Below are 19,856 nucleotides of genomic sequence, written 5' to 3' on the forward strand. Positions count from 1 at the left end.
CTACTGTTGTTTTCAATATTTATAGAGTAGATTTACGAAACTTCTTGTATGGCGATTATGCCTAAATTTGTTCCCAAGTAACTAACTCCATCAAAAGGTAGAGTATTAAATATTGCCTTTAGTAGTCACACATCGATCTGAACATATAAGTTTAATTATCTTCTACATTGGCAATTATTTGTGTTCAAAAGTAGGTTTATTACGTTCGCTCTTAGTGGCATGCACTATTTCTGGCCCCACTTTTACTGCTCTTCATGTCCTGATATTGATATCATATCATAAAATTTAATTTGCCTGAACGTTACTACTAAGACCTATTTGATTAGGTTTTTTATATGCCACAGAAAGCTAGAATAGATATTGCTATGGCTCTAAAGGAACTGTTACTTTTTCATTTAGTCATTATCATGTCTCGAGGAACTAAGTTCATAAAAAGAAAATCGAAAAGTACGTAATGCTGAAAGTGCACTCAAAATTAAAAGTAATTGGTTTTTCTGTTTGCGCAAGAATAAGCGACATCGAGAAACATTCCAATTGTTTACCGAGATTGGAAGCATGCCCGATAAATAACAATAGATATTTACTGGTTTCCCGTACCTAGTAACTTGGTAACGAAACCTCTGTAATACTTAGGTTCCTAAGGATAATTTTTATGTTACGAAATCAAAATTGATCTCGTAACACTTTGTCTACCTTCTATCTATATTTATTCAGACATTTAGTAGATGCATATGATACTTACCTACGTACTCCTAGTGCCTAGTCTCGGTTATTTAAGGTGGAGGAACTTTTGTTAGGAATGTTCTGTGACAATCCTGATGTTACCTACAAACCATAGTGTTGCATAACCATAGCGTCTCTCCCAGCAGTTGTAATTTGCTTCTGTTTGTTTACGCTTGTTCCCCTAATTTTATTTTAAACCGATAACACTCAGATTCGTATCCCTTATCTATGTGGAAAGAAGCCTGTTCATATGTGTGCCCATTATTCAAAGGTCTATGATCACAGTACCTAGATACCTTCTTTTTAAAAGTTCCTCATCTACGTCCCATAGTCTTGAATTTAGGTTATTTTTGTTGATTTCGAAAGTTACAGTTTCCTCTTACCTAGGTGTTTACCAGGAAAAATAATACAAAAGATATTACTTTGTAATTTAATAAAAGTTCTTCAATATAAGAATATGTCAGATTCCATCTATATAATACAAAGCGTTTCAAAAAGGGAAAATACCTACGTATAAAATACATGTTCCATGGACTCCTATTCCGATTACCATCTCTTCAGTACTCAATCCCTGTATGTATTACATACGAGGAAAATATTCCAAACCGCATTCAATTTCAACGAAAATATACTATTTTCATACAATAGACGACCTCCTTTCTAAGATACGAGTAGACAGTGCCCCCTACCGGAGTAAACACGCATTGTAGTTTGTTATAAGACATCGAGCATAATATTTTATCTACATTAAGAAGCACCGTTCGAAGGTATTGCTTCCTGAAGACACATCGAGATCGTTTATTGCACTACTTGACGTTATAATTAAGACATGCAAAGATTTCTCATAATATTTTATTTACATAAAACTACAAAATTTTATTGTAAATAGTTAATCGTGAACATTTTATTTACAAAGGATCATTCTTCTACACAAGTTTATTTAGAAACCGAAGACATATTCTGGCAAATATATATAAAATTTGACATCCAGTGTCTAAAAATCCATTCCGTCCAATCAAATCCTAAATGACACGTGACTTGATAATAATAAATAAATAAACATGTATAGTACTATTTACAATGCGTCTCGAATTGTGAGATATTCGACAATTTGCCATTCATGATACATCGGTAGTTACAAGACGTTGCTGTAGGTAAAACATCAGATAAGATAAAATACAAGGCCTAGCTGTGACATTGACATTCGAGGTTTCCCGTCAAATCATGAGCATAGGTTCGGATAAATTCACGTACAATACAAAAATGGCTAACCAGCAAACTTTGGTGAGATTCTATGATACAACGGAGAGGGAACTACGGGGTACGGGTAGATGGAACAGACAAAGCTTTGACGAAATGTATCTACGTCGTTATCGTTATTTATATTTATGGAGAGCTTCACCGCGAAGGCCGGGGCCAGCTCACGGCCGGTGGGTTTACAATATCTGGAAGAGTTTCTTCAGTTCGACCATCAGCTGCCAGTCGGTCTTGATGAGGTCGTCACGGAAGTAATCCTTACATGCGTCGATACTGGCGCGCGATATCTGTAACAAACCATTCCGTTACTATCTACTTGTGCCAACGATATCGTCCTCCAAAACAGAGGCCGTTTGTTTGTCAAGGTAATCAAATATCAAATAATACAATCTTTACATCTATATTTTTTATACGCAATTCTCCAAATACATGTTCCAACTCTACATAGAACGTACAATTTCCGCCCTAATTAGAACAAAAATTAAGTACTTATAGAATTAAATTGTTTCCTTAAAAACAACAATAATGCACATTCTTTAAAACTAAAAAAAACATATGAAGACCCTGAAGTTGTAACAAAAAAATTGTTAAGCATAGTAATAGGTGTAGTAAATTATTTATCCCAGAAAATTTAATTAAAACCGAATTATAAAGCTCATCGAAAGCCACAATTAATGTAAAAATTGCAGTTTTTAATTGCGACCTACCAATACATCCGTAAAAACTGGTTCGAAACGAGACCCGATCGAGACACCTTCGGAGCTAAAAATAGCGGGTCCATGTTGAATGTACAAGTGGTTCATTCAGGTCGACCCAGTTTGGGGCGCATCGATTCAGCACTCCGGGGTGAATGGGGGTATTTGACGTCATAGGGAAAATAGAACAGGTTGTGCAAGCAAGGAAATTGGGTCAAAAGTACGCCGCGCCCCTTGGCTCGGCCCAGTGCAGCCCGGCCGAGCCTCGGCGCCAACAGCGCCGGGTCCGGGTAGGAAATCGTATTATCAGTTGGTGGGAAATAAAGGAAACTGCGATCTATTTTTAGACCGAGGGACGAACGATAAATAACACGTACAAGGTGAAACATCGAAGGTTAGGGGAATTTATAGATTTGGTGCTTGGGAAAATTATATGGCTAGAAAATTAGACTTTGCCACATTATGGGTAATCTACACAATCAGGTTTGTACTACATCAACTATGTGTTTAATGAAATGTATGCACTACTTTTAAGTTTCCCAGAAGTGAAGAATCATAGACTGGTTTATTTAATGAATATTATATTAATGAACATGAACTGACTTATCGTATACGTCATGTGTTTAATATGTACATACATGTACTCGTTTATTCGTTCCCTTAAAATTAGGTAGCTTCCTTTATGCACAACCCGAGAAAGGTTTTCAAACATAATGCAAATATTATTTTGCTTGGGCAATAACACGAAGGCGGCATGAACAATGTAAGTCCCATCAATGAAACCGCACAGCAAAATATCAATGGGGCTTCTAGAATGGGCCTGACCCGGTCACCGCGGCTGTGTGCGACCGACCTACACGCTGCGTCTGTGTGACTCCTTGCGCACATCTCAACGATACGTATGGCCCTTCTAAACAGCCCACTTATAGTACCAAGTACTTTGTTGCGTTACGTTATTGAAATTGTAATTATTATTTGCTTGCTATAGTTTGATTATTTTGTGAATTTTTTGCGGTATGAATTTTTAGTTCAGTTAGTAGTAGTCATTTTTAAAGGATCTTGTCCTTAAGGACATTTAGCATTAATATTACTGGTAATAGCATAAAAAAGTTACATAAAATAACTTACTTATAGTATGTAATCTTAATATATTTCAATATCGTGTCACGTTCTTTGTCCTAAACCGATTTTAAGGAAATTTGCATTCTGTCTGCAGATTGATCCGACTTGAAAGATGGGATAGCTTACATCTCAATTTATGGTTGCAATATTATTTCCTTGTAAATTATTTATCTATAACCTATCCTCCTACTTAAGACGCGGATGAAAGCGTCGCAACAGCTAGTTTACTATGTATTTCAAATGGTATTAAGACATACAACGTTAAGATCCTTTTGTTAATAATGCATTTTGTTTCAAAGTCGTTAAGCGATGAGCCGACATTGCGACATGTGGACAGCCATAAAGATTACTCATTACATGCCCAGTGACATCAATGTAATCAATTACAACACGAGGCAAGTCCTGCATCACGATGACGTTTCACAACCCAATTTGGTCTTGGAAAGTTTTACGTGATCCTATCCAGAGGTAGAGGAGAACCATAAATAAAACGTAAATGGATGGATGCATATAAGGAGACACTAAAGCAGATATTCATACAAGCATAAATAATATTTATCAATAACATTGATAGATGAATAATCGATATAAAATTTCAGATTAAACAAAACTCTTTTCCAATTCGTTGACTGACAATTGATTACGAATTTGTCAATGAATGTTGAAGCTAGACGTTAATATGTTTATGACCAAAGACGTATAATATAGCCCTAAAATACTCTATGTTAACCGATCATAGAACAAATAATATGAAACAGTGATAAATTTTCTAATAAACATAATTAATTGGACATTTTTCTCACAATTTAAACAGAGCAAAACACATAAAGAGTGAAAGAATGGTTTGACATCAAAGTAATTCAGTTCATACAAGTGGTCAGGAGATCGTATGGAAATCTATGACGTCATGAACATCCAAAAATACACCGGCCTTCGCACGGGTGACGGAAAATCGTCGAGTTCACATTGAGTGCTTTTATATTGTGCAAAGGAAAGATTGATGTTTTCAACTAATCGAAAACAAAACAGGAAGCTTTTTATGTACTGTTCAGAGGTTTCACTGAAGTGATTTAGCAAAATGTTTGGTATTCAACATACAGCGCGACTAACGATTTCATAATTGACTCGTGTAATATTTTCGTAAAGCAACAGTATCTTGTACCACGACATGTGTATTCCAATTAAATGTCCCATGTGATTATTGCGTGATCTTAGTTGATCGTGTCTGTTTGCAAGTACCAAGAAGTGGTTTCAAATACCCATTGTGCAACCAATCACTCTCATTTAATCTTGAAGTGAATGACTCCTGTGTTCGCTTAAAAACTTATGCACGCACCACTATATCATATTAATTTATTTTCTCGACCGCTTAAAAATCAAATAATTCAAGGTAAAACTGCTATAAAATTAGGTTATAATATTAAATTCTCCTAATATTTTATATAAAAAGAACCACCATTTTTCAAAAAGCTGTGTTTCATGTCACAGTACGTTTTTTGACACGTTGTATAATTTAATTCTTGTAAAAAAAGTAAAGAGGCGAGAAAAATGTAATCATAAACAAACTTCGAATATCTGGCGTGAGATCAAACTTAGCAACAGAACGCTCGGTGCTCGTACATTACCAATATCATATAACTGCAACAGCTATACCCTGCTTCCCCTGCCGTGTCGGATTCCCCTCGACCTAGTGACCTGAGCATCCCCTCCGGCCGCCCCCCGCTGCACGCGATCAATGGAGCCGCGAGCCCCCTTCACCATTGATACTAACCTTCTACTTGCATTCATACAATGCTTGGGTAGGTATGAATGAAAATCCTTCAATGAGTTTCTTTACGTTAGTTCTGCGGTCTGCGGGTGTTACACAAATATAATGTGATCCGCACACGACCTTAAAACGAAAGTCCACGCATTTTGTTGAAATTGTCGTGCGAAGCGTTGCACGAGTCTAGAATATACATCGTATCGGTTAGAAAGGTCGATGCTATGAACGTTATGACACGAGAATAAATAGACTGCTATTTTCTAACTGAATGGACACTGATAAATGCATACTAAATGCTTGTCACATTATGGATTGATAACTTTTATCTGTATGCAGACTTAGGTGCACCGCTGAAGATACTTAATCACTGTCACACGGTACCAAATTACAAATGTACAAGTAAGTACGTATCGTTCACGCAGACAACACGACTGGAATCGATTCTAATACAAGTCAGTGGGAACCGCTTAGAACTACCAATATCAATATGTAATGACTTTGATGTTCTGATCGAGAGCCAATACATCGTTCGTTAGGTAAATTCTGCGCTATGTCCATTAAACTGCACGAATTAATTTAGTAGTTAAAACCATCACGTGTAGCGAAACGTTTTTCGCGCATACAAGCATTGTAGTTTCATTTTCTTATGAAAATCATATATTTCGCAGAATCTGTTTGTTTTTGCAATGAAGCATGTAAACAGCAAGATGTTTACATGAATGCTTTTTGCTCGTATCGGTGCAGTCCTGGCTCTGACTTGCCGGATTGGCAGTAGCCGATTGCAATGTCTGTTTATACACCACTATCAATAGTTGTTACATTGTTGCCCAAACGCAACAAAACGTATACAATCACAAGTCGACACAGCGCTTCTGTTCTCGTCTAGAATACAAATATTTGCAGGCAATACGAGCCGACGAGTCATTACGACATGGCAATGCATGACTTATTTGTATTGTTTCTTGTCTGTTTATTTATGTTGTTACATGTAAAACTGTGTGGTATATAACCTGATTATGGTAATTTTTAATGTCCCCTTTTTATCTATCACTTCCGAAAAGCTATGCATATATAATATGCATAATAATACAGTGTCGTCTTTTACTACACATTAAACAATCTATTGACGATTTCCAACGCGTATTCTGAAACCTGAAACTTTCGACTTCCTGTATTAGTAAATAGGCCAAGAAATGCCTAGGTAAATAATCCAACGTGTCGTATAGAACGCGTTCTAATAATAGCCGTATCAATCGGTGCCATTTGTCTATAGAGCTAAAATGGTACCGATATCTTGTGCAATGTGCATCCCATTCATTAAAGCGTCACCCGTGACATACAGCGAGCTCCACACACGGACGTTCGTTCGTAAACTCAATAAAACTCTCACGAATCATGTGAAATGTATTGTTTGTTTTCGTTGCAATATCAGATATAAACGTTTTTAGCTAAGTGTTTCGGGATCTAGATCTGCGAATCATGTTTTAGGTCACGTGATGTTTTCTGAATATTTACTGTGTTGTTTACTGTGAAGTATATTTCTGAGTCATGCTAAATTCTTCAGGTGATTTTAAGAGCAATTACATAAGTTGAATACTTTTAAGCAATATTACAACCTACACAGAATGTATTTGTAAAACAAATGCCTACGTATCTTACATAATATTTACCGTTAAATTATTTACACGAGTTTCGATAGAGAGAAATAAATAGCCGCCCGTCTGCAGTGAATCTTGGGTGTCTACCAAGTACCAACAGATTAATCAAACGGCGACTTCAATTTGTAGTTATATTAGCCTCTCAATTGTCTTATACGAACTAAATTAAGAATTTCTATTTATGTATTCTGTAATTAGATACTTAAATAAATACACGGTGGATCGACGAACATTTGAACGAACTGTCAACACCATGCCAAAAATTAACATGTTACGTCATAGCGTTTCTTAGAAAACAACGATAGACGGTCACGAGTGTATGAAGGGTTTTCTTTTGAGGTGTATTAAAGTTCGCATGACGTCTGAATGTCTAAATATATGGAATAGCATTATATGTTATCCAGACCCATAACATGACGGCGATAGTCTCATGTCAAAATATTAAAGGCGGTTTTTTTTTCTGAGAATATATTTTGGTCAATCAGAATCAAATAATGTGGGATTAAATACTCAAAAGCTTATATTTCATCTTACTCTATCTTATTCTTAAAATTATGTACATAGTAATATCTGGTTTTTCTGTCCAGGAAGCAACGAGAACTAAAATCCTGAGTACTGAAAAACTTAAACTAAAAAGCGTATCCTTCTTTTTCACAAACATCTCAACAACAATACCGCAACTAAAAACAAACACCGAATCGAAACACATCGCTCGCCCCGCCACCTATTGCTTGAGATATAAACAATTCGCACAATTTTCATTCATCACCGGCGCTCGTTCACATATCTGCCGCTCATAAATATTTTGCAACGATAAAACTACGTCACTCGGACTGATTCATGGAGCATATTGTATATTTGATTGACTAAAGCTTCTGGAAAATCCTGCGCTAATGTGTAGTGCGACTTCCTAGCGTGTCATGAATCATATTTTTTACTGCGCTTCCAATGATTATCGTTGAGAGATTATTTATTTTGTATTTTTTGTGCATGTCATGCTGCTTACTATATTGTCGTGGTTTCGAGGTTTAATGAACAGAGACGCATACAACATGCACGTTTAAAGAGTTTGTACTGTCCACTGGTTGATATAAGGCATAAGCAATTAGCCAGTCATTCACATTCTTGGGGGTCTTGACAAAGTCTTGGACTCAGAGATTCATTGGAATAGGGGCATTTTTTTACTACTTTATATTGTTATTACACATAGATCTATTATGTAACATGCATTGTGTTGCATCGAACACAAAGAAATATTAATTTAAAGATTTACAGTTAGGTAACACAATATGAAGGAGCATATTGAGCAGGGCTTTATAATTTTAAATTAACATGCACGATATTCTCTTTCAATAAGAAAAATCCAACCTAACAGATTTAACTATCATTTTAGGTACATTCAACTGTAAAGATTGTAAGGAACAAGGCACAATGGCGCCATCTATGTTTACAACATTACAAATTAAAGCACTATATTGAAATTAGCTGCAAATAGTGAAACATCCGTAAGTCATAAGTTGCCGGCTCCCTGCCCAGTAATAGTAGCCCTATGTACGCAACACTATTGGTAAAAAAGACACGGTTTCATCTGTTTCACCTAATCGCTCTGCTGCTATAGACAGGCACCCTGGAAGCCTTTCATCACAGTTTAAAATAAACTATAAACAGACTTACCTTGCTGACTAGCATATCAGTCTCATCGAAATGTCTGCCGAACATCTTGGGCGACTCGCCGGGTATGGGCTCGATCTTGACGCAGACCTCCTGGCCCTTGCGCGCCGTCTCCACTTGCTTGTGATTCACCTCGATAGATGTCACTATGCCCAGCTCTACGAACTAGGGGAGGAAGGGGAGTATTAGTCAGATGCAGTGGCTTAGTGATAAGAGAGATACAATACTATTATCAATTGATATTGAGTATTAAAGTGAATCATCTGTAGAACACTGAACAGAGAGATGGAACATGGAATGATAAATTGTATTGTAGTGATCATTTATAGAAAAAAATGAACATTACTACTATTCAAGAAGCAATGCTCAACCCAAAAATGTGTCTCTTTTATTTGTGAAAGGAGGACAAATTGCAATAACCTTTCATTCTTGTTATTGTTTAGTATAAAGTCTAAAGATTATTAATATGCTTACTTCTTGACTAGGCACGCAGATAGGGGTGCCCTCCTTCAAGATGCCAGCTTCTACCATGACACCAGCGACGATGGGGTCTCGAGAGTTGAATACGAATTGTGGCATGATCTGTAGAGAAAATAAATATTATTAAAAATGTTAACTTTTTAAAGCTGATGCTAATTTGGTCATTGATCTGGTATCATTATAGGTATAATCAATTTCTTATGCATTCTCTAGTGATGTTTTTTGTATGGACGCTAAGCATTTAGTAGGCATTGATAGTACAAAAGGTACGAAAATGATCGGCTGAATAATCCTCAATCCTGGATATCCAAATTGCACAAGAAAATGAAAGACTGCGTGACAATCACGCATTTTCCACGCCTCTCTGGCGAGCTTCAGTCTTATTTTTTATTATATATTTTTATCCTGGGACAACTCACACGGTTTTCTGATCCCAAGCTAAGCAGAGCTAGTGTTATGGTAACCAGACAACTGATAAACTTACTTATATATTTCTAAATACCTACATACATATATAGATAAATTACACTCAGACACCAGAACAAATGATCATGCTCATCACACAACATTTGTCCTGGGCGGGGATCGAACCCACGATCTCCGGTACAGCAGTCAGGGTCACTAACCACTAGAGCAACAGGCCCGTCTTTGAAGGGCATTTCCATATCCAATTGAATACCAAAGTGACTATCCAGCACCATGGGGTACCATTAACCTATTACTCTCTTTTACTTCATTACAAAAGTGCCGTATATAGTTTACCTTGAGTTTACAGGGGAAGACGGCGATATGTTTGAATTCCTCTCGCTTCCTCTGTTTAAGCTCCTCGCGGTAGGCGGTGAACTTGTCGAACAGGTGGTAGATGATGTCGGCCGCGAATATCTTGACGCCCAGCTGGTCTGCCATCTCTTGTGCGTCGCGTTCAATCTGTTTTAACATGTATATATTGAATATTTGTTTTAAGTCAGTTTTTGTGAATGTTAGACATTGTGATTTATTTTTTGTGTCATTGTCTTTTGGTAGTTTTGTTCTACTAAGGAACGACTATTGCGATACCTTGGGTTTTTACTAGTTTTCTTAGGAACTATTTCTTAGTATTTAATTATTTATTCACATATGCTAGATGCCACCTAATTGTATTTTCTTCGCGTGTACAATTTCTAATTTTATTTGCTAGAACCAATAAATTTCCTAGTTACTATTTTGATTTACTAATAATTAGATCGAGCCTGATAAATACATAACTACAATGAATACAAACCTTAACATCGAACGCCAAAATTGTAGCGAACTGGGAGTCGTGTTCCAACATGGCGGACGCCTTCATGACGTCACGCTTCACAACCGGGCCTATCCTGATCGCAGAGTACTGGAACAAATGAAACAATATTATTTAAGATCTTTGCGTAGTAGGAAAAAAATAACTTATCAAATAATAGGAGAAGTTCAGGACATATTTTTTTATAGTAATAGCTTAGATGACGCTGCGACTAGTGCGTAATTTATGAAAAAAAAAATCAAAGCTCGAAAAGTTCAAACAGAACAAAATATATCATATTACGGGGGAAGCAGTAATGGATCAGCGAATTTAGGTGTTGTCCAATGTCTATCTTGACGGTCAATTAGGGCCAAGAAATTTATTTCTTGGGTCGCGAGGAGGTTTACAAACATGAATGTCGCGTTCACAAAGACACCCATACACAACATAAGTATTCGTAGATCACAGAAATATCTGCAACACTACGCGAGAAACGAATGGATCTCGCGACACGTCGCACCCAGTGGGTAAGGCATTGTGACCTTAACTACTTGATTATCCATGCAGTCGACTACTTAGAAGTATTATTTGAATAAACCAATTAAAATTAGAGTGAGTTCATTAGCGAATGGTTCTAAAAGAGAATAACCAAGCAGCCTAACAGGCACCCTACAGTCAAGAGCTTAACGCCCAGTGTAGCGGACTCACGGGTATCTTGCTGGTCCTGAGGAACTCGAGCAGCGCCTCGAGCGAGCCCAGCGTGGAGGCCTGCACGTACACGCCGCGCTCCGACAGCTTGATGGACGACAGCGCGGACTTCAGCTCGCGGGACACCTCCTCTCTAAGTGGGAAGAAATGGTGTTGAAGGATGGATGAGGAAGATTTTTAAGTGACATTCTAGTAGTTCCGTTTTGTCTAATGCATTTTCTGTTGTTGTGCGTATGATATAAATACGGTTTTACGGTACGCTTTACAATTTCCATTCTTTTTTCCTAAAGAGTAGAGAAGTTGAAGCTTTAAAAATACATATAAAATACATAAAAATAAATACAAGTCTCTATCGCTGAAGACACGCACAGTCTTATCAAGTCTAAAGCAATCTATACATGGACGATTGCTGTAGTTTATTTGCAAGCAAATAGAATTTTAATGACAATAAACTTGTTCCCCTTTAATTTTCTTTTCGACTTTAACTTGGCATAATATATAACTCTTCGCTTGAATGCCTTCGACGTCATAAACAAGTATAACGCCACACACAGATACAATAAATAAATAAATAAATAAATAAATAAATAAATATTCCACAACTCTCACACAACGCCATCTAGTCTCAAACTAAGCAGAGCTTGTATTATGAGTACTAGACAACTGATAAACATACTTATATATTTCTATATACATACATAATATAGATAAATTACACCCAGACACAGAACAAATGATCGTGCTCATCACATAAACATTTGCCCTGGGTGGGAATCGAACCCACGACCTCCGGTATAGCAGTCAGGGTCACTAACCACTAGACCAACAGGTCCTTGAATGAACTTATTTAAACTTACTTCAAAACATCAACTTCATCCGGTTTCTGTGCGATCTGTAGGTTCAGCCCGGCGATGGCTTTCTCCAGTTCTTTAGCTGCTATCTTCACACCCTGAGCGCCAACAACTTCTTTGTGCTCGATGTATGCGTTCTAAAAAAAGAGTTACGCATTATTTATATAAATTAGACGGCTAATTGATTTTGCAGGGAAGCGGGGATGAGAAAAACTCTTTTTGCTGCCTATTTTTATATCGCTCCAAGCTTCCCAAAAAAAAACATTGTCCCGCGTAACTAAGAAGCAATTGGTGTCTCAAATAAATTACTCATGAAGTCATGTCTTACCCCATAATGCTATCACCCCATTGCTTTTACTATTAAAAATATCAACCTCAGAGGACTTTGTCAGAAATCTGATTTATGCTTCCAACCAGAACATCATAAATATTTCAATATAAACCAAGCTTTAATTCATTTTACTATTGAGAAACAGGTAGCACAGCCTCCTCACCTTGACCCTGAGCTCCTTCATGGGTTGCGGCATGAGCAGGGACCGTATCTGCGTGACGATGGGTCCGTCCGTGCCCGCCAGCACCATGGTGTCGCCCTCGTGCAGCGTGCCGTTGATCAGGATCGTGTCGATGGTCGTGCCCAGACCAGGGATGGCCTTCACCTGGTAGGTACGAGAAAGTTATTATTAGTTACGAGATTATTGTTATGTCTGGAATTAGACAGAGCAGGGTTTTTCATACATACTGTGTAGAAGAATTCTGCAGTAAGTCGCGTCAGTTAATATTTTTGACGAATATGTTTGACGTTTTGACAGCTTTTGTATAGAAAATATGTCAAACGGCCATATTTATTCGCCAGATAAAAGTTATCCGATGATTGAAAAATCGGCCCTTTATACAGAAAATACTGTTTATTGCAGTAAACTGTGACTGTTTCTATAATCGACAACAAATTCATTGGTTCTAATTCACGTTATAAAATTCCTTTTAGAAGTCACAAGATCATACCTCAAGTACAGTGGCGAGCAGTTGCTGCGAGAATATGAGTCTCTTATGCAGCGGTCCCTCGCAGGCCTGCACTATCATGGCCAGCAGGTTGCCCATACCCTCACCCGTTACGGCAGACGTGGGGACCAGCGACACATATGTACGCGGGTCGGGGTTCTCGTAGAATAGAGCGGCGTTCAGACCCTGGGGGAAAAGAGCGATATTAGTTTGTTAGAGACAGACAAATTAAAAAGCTTTTTGCCCAGTAACAGTCTAATAAAGTTATACAAGTAATCCATACAATAATACAAAAAAAAAACATATTGGTTTCGAGCAAATATTTCTTTGTATAACTGTATGGCAAAATCTAGAAATCCTTTTTGAATGACTACATAATGACCACTTTCTCGGCATTTAGCGCTACTTAGGAGCCTCTCAAAGTCAAAATAAGAAGACTAAAATAATTACCTGTTCAGCGAAATCAAGGATCACTCCCTTGCATCTCTTCTCGAACTCGAGTTGCGTGTTGGGCTGTTGCATCTTCAGTATATCCCTGACGTCCTTACGCTGCGCGCTCTGCCAGTCGTACAGACGATCGATCTTGTTCAGCGCGACCAGGAACGGCGTCTTCTTCTGTTTCAGCAAGTTTATCGACTCTATCGTCTGCGGCTCGAGACCGTGCATAATGTCTACCACCTGTGAATGTATTGAGACTTTTATTAGCAGAGTGATGGAGTAGAAGTGAAACATGAATAATTACTGTTATATTGTTTACTGTATTTTAAAGTTATATGTCTAAATGTTTTTGTCTATACAGATAGAAGCTTAAATTTCTAACAGACAGGGAGTAAATCCAATAAAATCTGTGGTAACCAAATTCTTTGTTTACATGTATTGCACTTAATGATACCATCTATATTAAAACAACACCACATTTTAAAATAAGACATGTTTTGATACAAATAAGTGCATTTTATCTTTTACATCAGATGCAATATAATGTTTTGAACAAGATTACGACGGCAATAGATTAAAAGGACTTACAAGAATAGCAATGTCACAGAGCGAGGACCCTCTATTCCTTAGATTACTGAAGGACTCGTGGCCGGGTGTGTCGATGATGAGCAGACCAGGCAGCTTGAAAGCAATCTCGTTCACCTAGTAATTTAGAACAAATTACATTAAAATACATCCTATTGCAAAAATATACTTTAGGTCGGCGGAATTTCCGCAATTTTAATACAAAACTCTTTGCAAACTACAAAACTAATCGTGTTTTTTATTATCAAAGAGCAGGAGAGCTCCAAACTAATCTATCTGTGTATGTCACCCAACAGACTTCAAAAGTTGATTTAAAGTGCACAATTGTTTGAAGAATAACAGCCAAGGGGAACAAGCAATCATTTCAGTTGCTAAACCATTGTGAACTTTCGATACGTAGTTTAAGAGTTAATTTTCGACTGTTACAATAACACACCCTTCTTTGAGCCTCGCCAAATGAGCCTCGCCATAAAAGATGCCTAGTATAATATGTAGATTAAAAAGTATTCCAAAAAATATTTAAAAATGACTCTCACCCCCTTAACATGTTTAGTCTGCTCCTTAATATTTTCAATTGGCACATTAGTGGCTCCGATCTGTTGTGTGATACCGCCAGCCTCGCCATCTTGCACGTTTGTACGACGCAGCTTATCCAGGATCTTGGTCTTGCCGGTGTCGACGTGACCCAACACACAGACCACAGCGGCGCGCAGAGGGTTACCCGTTTTATTCGCCTCGTTGTCTTGACGGCGTTTCTGTAGATGAAAAGGTACTTTATGAGGTAGGGAATAGAGGTCATTCTTCCCAAATGTGCTACTTAAAGTAATTGTGGTTGAAGAGCTAAGGCCAATTTTTATAGGCAACACTTACTCATTCAAGATCTTTAAACTTCATCAGGTTCGAAGTATCTTTGACGATGCGATATTTCTTCACATAAAATCGAATAATTTCATAATTGCTTTTTGTTTTTGAAGGTCTATAATTCTAGGAAGTCAAATAAGAGGCCAGCTGAAATAAGGGATCCAATCTAAAAGATAGGATAAAAGGTTTTTTTTACTTCTTCAAAGCAAAATACGACAAGAAGTGGAAAAAAACAACTTATTCCTATAATAACTGTCTTTTCCAAACGCAATTTTCTGGTTTAGGGCTCATAAGGTGCTAATTCAAATAAGACTCTTACCTCTAATCTCTTCAAGACAAGTTCCCTCTTCTTCTGGGCGTCAGTCAGGCCCTCATCCTCATCCGACTCCTCCTCAGAGCTGGTCTCCTCTTCGGAGCTCTCGTCTTCTTCCTCTGAACTACCTTCGTCGTCATCGTCAACCTTCTGGAATAATAAGTTGTTTTGTATAACTACAATGCAACATTTTGGTATCATTATAGAGAACAGTGTAGAAGCAAAAACACACTATTTCCCACTCCTTCTTTCACTGCAACTTCTACTAAAATTACATACTAAACTTTCAGAAAATTGTCGACATCTCTTGCAATTCTTGTATTCAAGAGCAATATTTTAAATTTTTAACTATATAAAATAAAAGGTTGATCTGTTCCGCTGATCTTAAAGTGCATACCTAAGGAAAGTGACAGTTAAGGCTAGATATTTATAGTTTTATTCTTGAATACGGACTGAACTTCTTCTCTTCAGTAACAAACAAATTTAAACCTACTTGTATGAACTCTATAAGTTCAACATTATTAATCTCTAAAAAAGTTTAATAGATATTAAGTTAGAGATTAATAATGTTAATTTTTTGTACAGATATAAGGATTGATAAATATATTATAATGTTACTTTAACTGTCGCATTAAGTGATGCTTTTCTGTAAAATAGTTTTAATTTGCTGAAATAAATAAATAAATAGAGGATATAATACCTCTTTAGACTTCTCTTGGACGGCAGGTTTCTTCTCCTCTTTAACGGGAGTTTGTGGTGGCTCCTCCTTTGGTGGAGGTTCAGTTTCTTCCTCAGAAGACTCGGCGTCCCAAGCGTCCTTCACTGATTCTGAATCAGATTCCTTCTTCTCCTCGACTTTGGGTGAGTCCTCCTGTTTAAAGATAACTTTAAAATGAAACTATTGCTACCGGGAACTTGAAAATCAGAACAGAAGTATATTAACTTTACATCTCCCCCTCAACCTGTCTAAGCCTTGCGTTAATATGTTAACAATACATATCAATTATGAGGCTTTGCAACCCTTAGGATGACTTATTCAAAGTGATACACAAAAATTACTTCTTCAATTGATAAGCATACATCTTTAAAAACGCAAAATGAGTCACGAATAAAGGAAGTAGACATCAAAGTCAATCTCTGATAGGACAGAAATGCTAGATATAATGAAAGTTATCAAAATCACCCTTAGATAATTTTTTAATTCATGAGAAGTTGCTATGTCAGTCATTTTCCGATGTATCTTTGTCAACCGCAGAGATAAGGTAAGCTCAGATATGAAAAACATACTACAATATCAGTGACAAATTCCCATCATGTTAACACAGCAAAATAAATATTATCTATATCAGTTGAAAGCTATAAATTAACTGTCTGTCCATAACAGCACAATAAAATATTTTTGTAACTCAAAAATAGCTTTTGTAACTATGCAGAGCATTTAAATCTCTGTGGTCAGAAACGCAGGGGAGCATTCCCCGTCCAAGTGGAGTAATAATGGAAGAGTGATGCTGCTCTGCTTTAAATAATGTGCTCTCTCAGTTCCGCAATCCAAACAGTCTTTGTTTCAGAAGTGACAGTACTCTCTTATTCACATCAAATATACAGAAAATAGAATTAGGCTTACCTTCTTATCCTTATCTGTCTTCAGCTCAATCTTCTTCTCTTCAGAGGGTGTAGAAGGAGTTTCCTGAGACACCTGACTCTTCAGCCTGCCTGGCTTCACCCTTGTTCCTGGCCTTGGTGGCTTCTTCTCTGCTGAGCCTATCTCTATACCTTGAGCTTTAAGAGAATCTAACAATGCTTGAGCCCTCGCCTTTTCAGCTTTCTGCTTGGGGGTCAACAGTTTCCCCTCAGCCTTTAGTCTTTCTTTTCTCTCCTTCTCCTTCTGCTTTTTCCTCTCCTTGCGTTCCTTTTCTAACCTAATTGCTTCCAGTCTTTGCTGTTCACGTTCCTCTTCTTGTTTTATCCTCTCCTCTTCTTCACGTTTTAATCGTTCTTCCTCTTCTTGGACCTTCTTCAAGGCTTCTTGCATAGCAGCAATGGTCTTTTTAGTTGGACCTTTCTTGGCCTTATCTTCTTTCTCTGCCTTTTCGCCTTTCTTCTTTTTCTTTTTGCCTTCTATAGGTGGTTCGCCTTCACCATCTTTTTCTTCAGAAGGAGCCTTGGCTTCTTCTTGGGGTGGCTCTTCTGCTTTAGGCTTAGGTTCTTCCTTAACAGGAGCTGGAGCTTTAACATCATTGGATTCCTTTTTAGTATCTTGTTCTTTTTCTTTCTTCTTAGCTTCTAGCTTCTTTTGCTTTTCACGTTCTTTTTTCTCCTTTTTCTTTTGGGCGGCAGTTTTTATTGTGACGTCGTTTTCATTATCACTCCCTTCCTTTTCTTCCTCTTTTTCTACTTCAGCTTTGGGCTCTTCTTTTTTACCCTTCTTCTTTGCTTTAGGTTTTTCTTCTGCTACCTCCTCAGTTTTTGCTGGTTCAGGAGCAGGAGTGGGTTCCTTTTTCACTCCAGCATACTCCATCTCCAACTCTGCCAGTACCTTTTCTAATTCATCATCACTTTCATCCTTCTTTCGTTTGGCTTTCTTTCCCTTTTTACCAGCAGGCTCTTTCTTCTCTTGCGCTGGTTTTTTCTGTTCTTTTGGAGCAGGTCTCTCATCCTCCGATGAGGGTGGAGCTTCAGGAGGAGAATCATCACCGTCTTCTATTTCTAAAAGGGAGAAGGCACTCTTCTTTTCTTCCTTCTTCTTAACATTTTTCTTTGGCTTTGGCTCCTCTTCCTCTGATTCATCTGTCAAAAGAATATTAACGAAAATTTGATAATGAACTATAGACCAAATAAAAAACAGCAATGTATACAACAACTCAATAGTTCAATGTTGTATTTTTATACATGTTTTGGAATAACACAACTCCTTTACATGGAAATTAAAAACTGTCTCTGAGAAACTCAAAGCTGCAGTCTTCAGAATACACTATAAAATAATTAATTATACACAATATGATGTACCATCATCACTGCTGACATCCTTCTTCTTTTTAGATTTATTTGAAATTGAGACATTTTTAATATTCTTTGTGACTTCTTTGACATCATCATCCACAGACTTCTTGTGTTTGGCCTTGGCTTTTGGCTTTTCTTCCTCACTATCTGACTCAACAGTTATCCTGTGAAAACCAGTCATTCAATTACAATATGTTGTGAAATAAATAATAGTAGAGTCATGTTGACGGACAATATAACAAACATGATTTTTTAATTTGAGGAACAAAGATTATATTCCTTTTATATTAAGTTCCTATTTTGTTCAAACATTTAGGTATAGGATACCCTGATAGTATAGGATGGTTAATGAATATTTGACATACTATATATGTGTACCATGTGTAGACAACTTAACAGGCATGTTTAGTACTGACTTGAAGGATGTATACTGAAAAACAATTATGACTATCCTAGGTAACATCTGGCTCGAAGCTTAAACAAGATGTTACTGTGGCAACTTAGTTGCTATAGTTACTCATTTTATACACAGAATTTGTAAACTTTAGTCTATACTCAGCTAACTGCTGAATACAATATAGGATGTAATAAAATATTAACTTATTTTTTTTTCTTTATTATTATGTTTACATGTAAAATTAAAATCAACATTGAAAAATTCTAGCAGCTCAAATATTACGCCCACGTTTTTTTGTATTGTTAGTAAACAATTCATGAAAATTTTAATTTGGATAAATTATAATAACAGTATCACATTAACAGAAGTTAACGAAAATATGTTTTGGAGAAATATCCAACTGGAAATTATGTACAAAACTATTTAACCCACTAACTTAATTTAAAATTGCAAATAAATAAATAATAATATGTACTTTCGCAAGATTTTATAACACAATTTTATCTATAATAAGTAGTCTTAGTTAACCTATAACTACTTACTTCTTTCCCTTCTGCGCCGGCTTAATATTATCAATGTTAGTGGTCTCTACATCACTATCGCTGTAACAAAACGTAATACATGAATATCCGCAAGTAAAGTTGGCAGACGACAACGAAAACATATGCCATTGGCGATTCTCACCCCTCGTCCGCAGTCGGGTTCTTCTTCCCCTTTTTAGCCTTCCCCATATTGTTAGTATGTTATATTAAGTCACAATGCCTGGGATATAGTGATCTGTTATGGTGTATTTTGTGATATCTATCATGTGAAATGTGATCAACGCACAGGATAGCTCTTGCAGCCGAAAATTAATACGAGCAAGTCGTCGTCGTGTCCGTCCTGCACTCACGTCACGTCACAACCACAGAAAAAGGAAAAGTAAGAATATAGAGTAACCCCTTTTCTTACTAATAACAGGTAGCAGTAAAAATTACTTCCTAGTATTTTAGTAACTTATCGATTTATATCGATTTAAGTATTAAAGCCGTGTAATTTTTAGAACAAAAAATGTATAACAATAATGATTAAAAAC

At 36.9% G+C, this 19,856-nt stretch overlaps 1 protein-coding gene across 1 annotated transcript; it reads right to left on the reverse strand.

Moving 5' to 3' along the window:
* Positions 1-1,139: 1,139 nt before the first annotated feature.
* Positions 1,140-19,697, reverse strand: LOC113507680 (eukaryotic translation initiation factor 5B). Its single transcript, XM_026890586.1, has 18 exons — positions 19,466-19,697; positions 19,324-19,383; positions 18,391-18,548; positions 17,009-18,171; positions 16,085-16,255; positions 15,391-15,534; positions 14,747-14,965; positions 14,214-14,327; positions 13,638-13,865; positions 13,191-13,373; positions 12,683-12,844; positions 12,195-12,325; positions 11,338-11,470; positions 10,633-10,740; positions 10,134-10,298; positions 9,366-9,473; positions 8,895-9,056; positions 1,140-2,267 (listed from the first exon to the last, which is right to left on the reverse strand). The coding sequence occupies exons 1-18, from the start codon at positions 19,510-19,512 to the stop codon at positions 2,160-2,162; spliced, it is 3,564 nt and encodes a 1,187-aa protein (XP_026746387.1). The 5' UTR covers positions 19,513-19,697; the 3' UTR covers positions 1,140-2,159.
* Positions 19,698-19,856: the final 159 nt, after the last annotated feature.

This window comes from Trichoplusia ni, chromosome 2 (assembly GCF_003590095.1).
Source record: "Trichoplusia ni isolate ovarian cell line Hi5 chromosome 2, tn1, whole genome shotgun sequence".
NCBI lineage: Eukaryota > Metazoa > Arthropoda > Insecta > Lepidoptera > Noctuidae > Trichoplusia > Trichoplusia ni.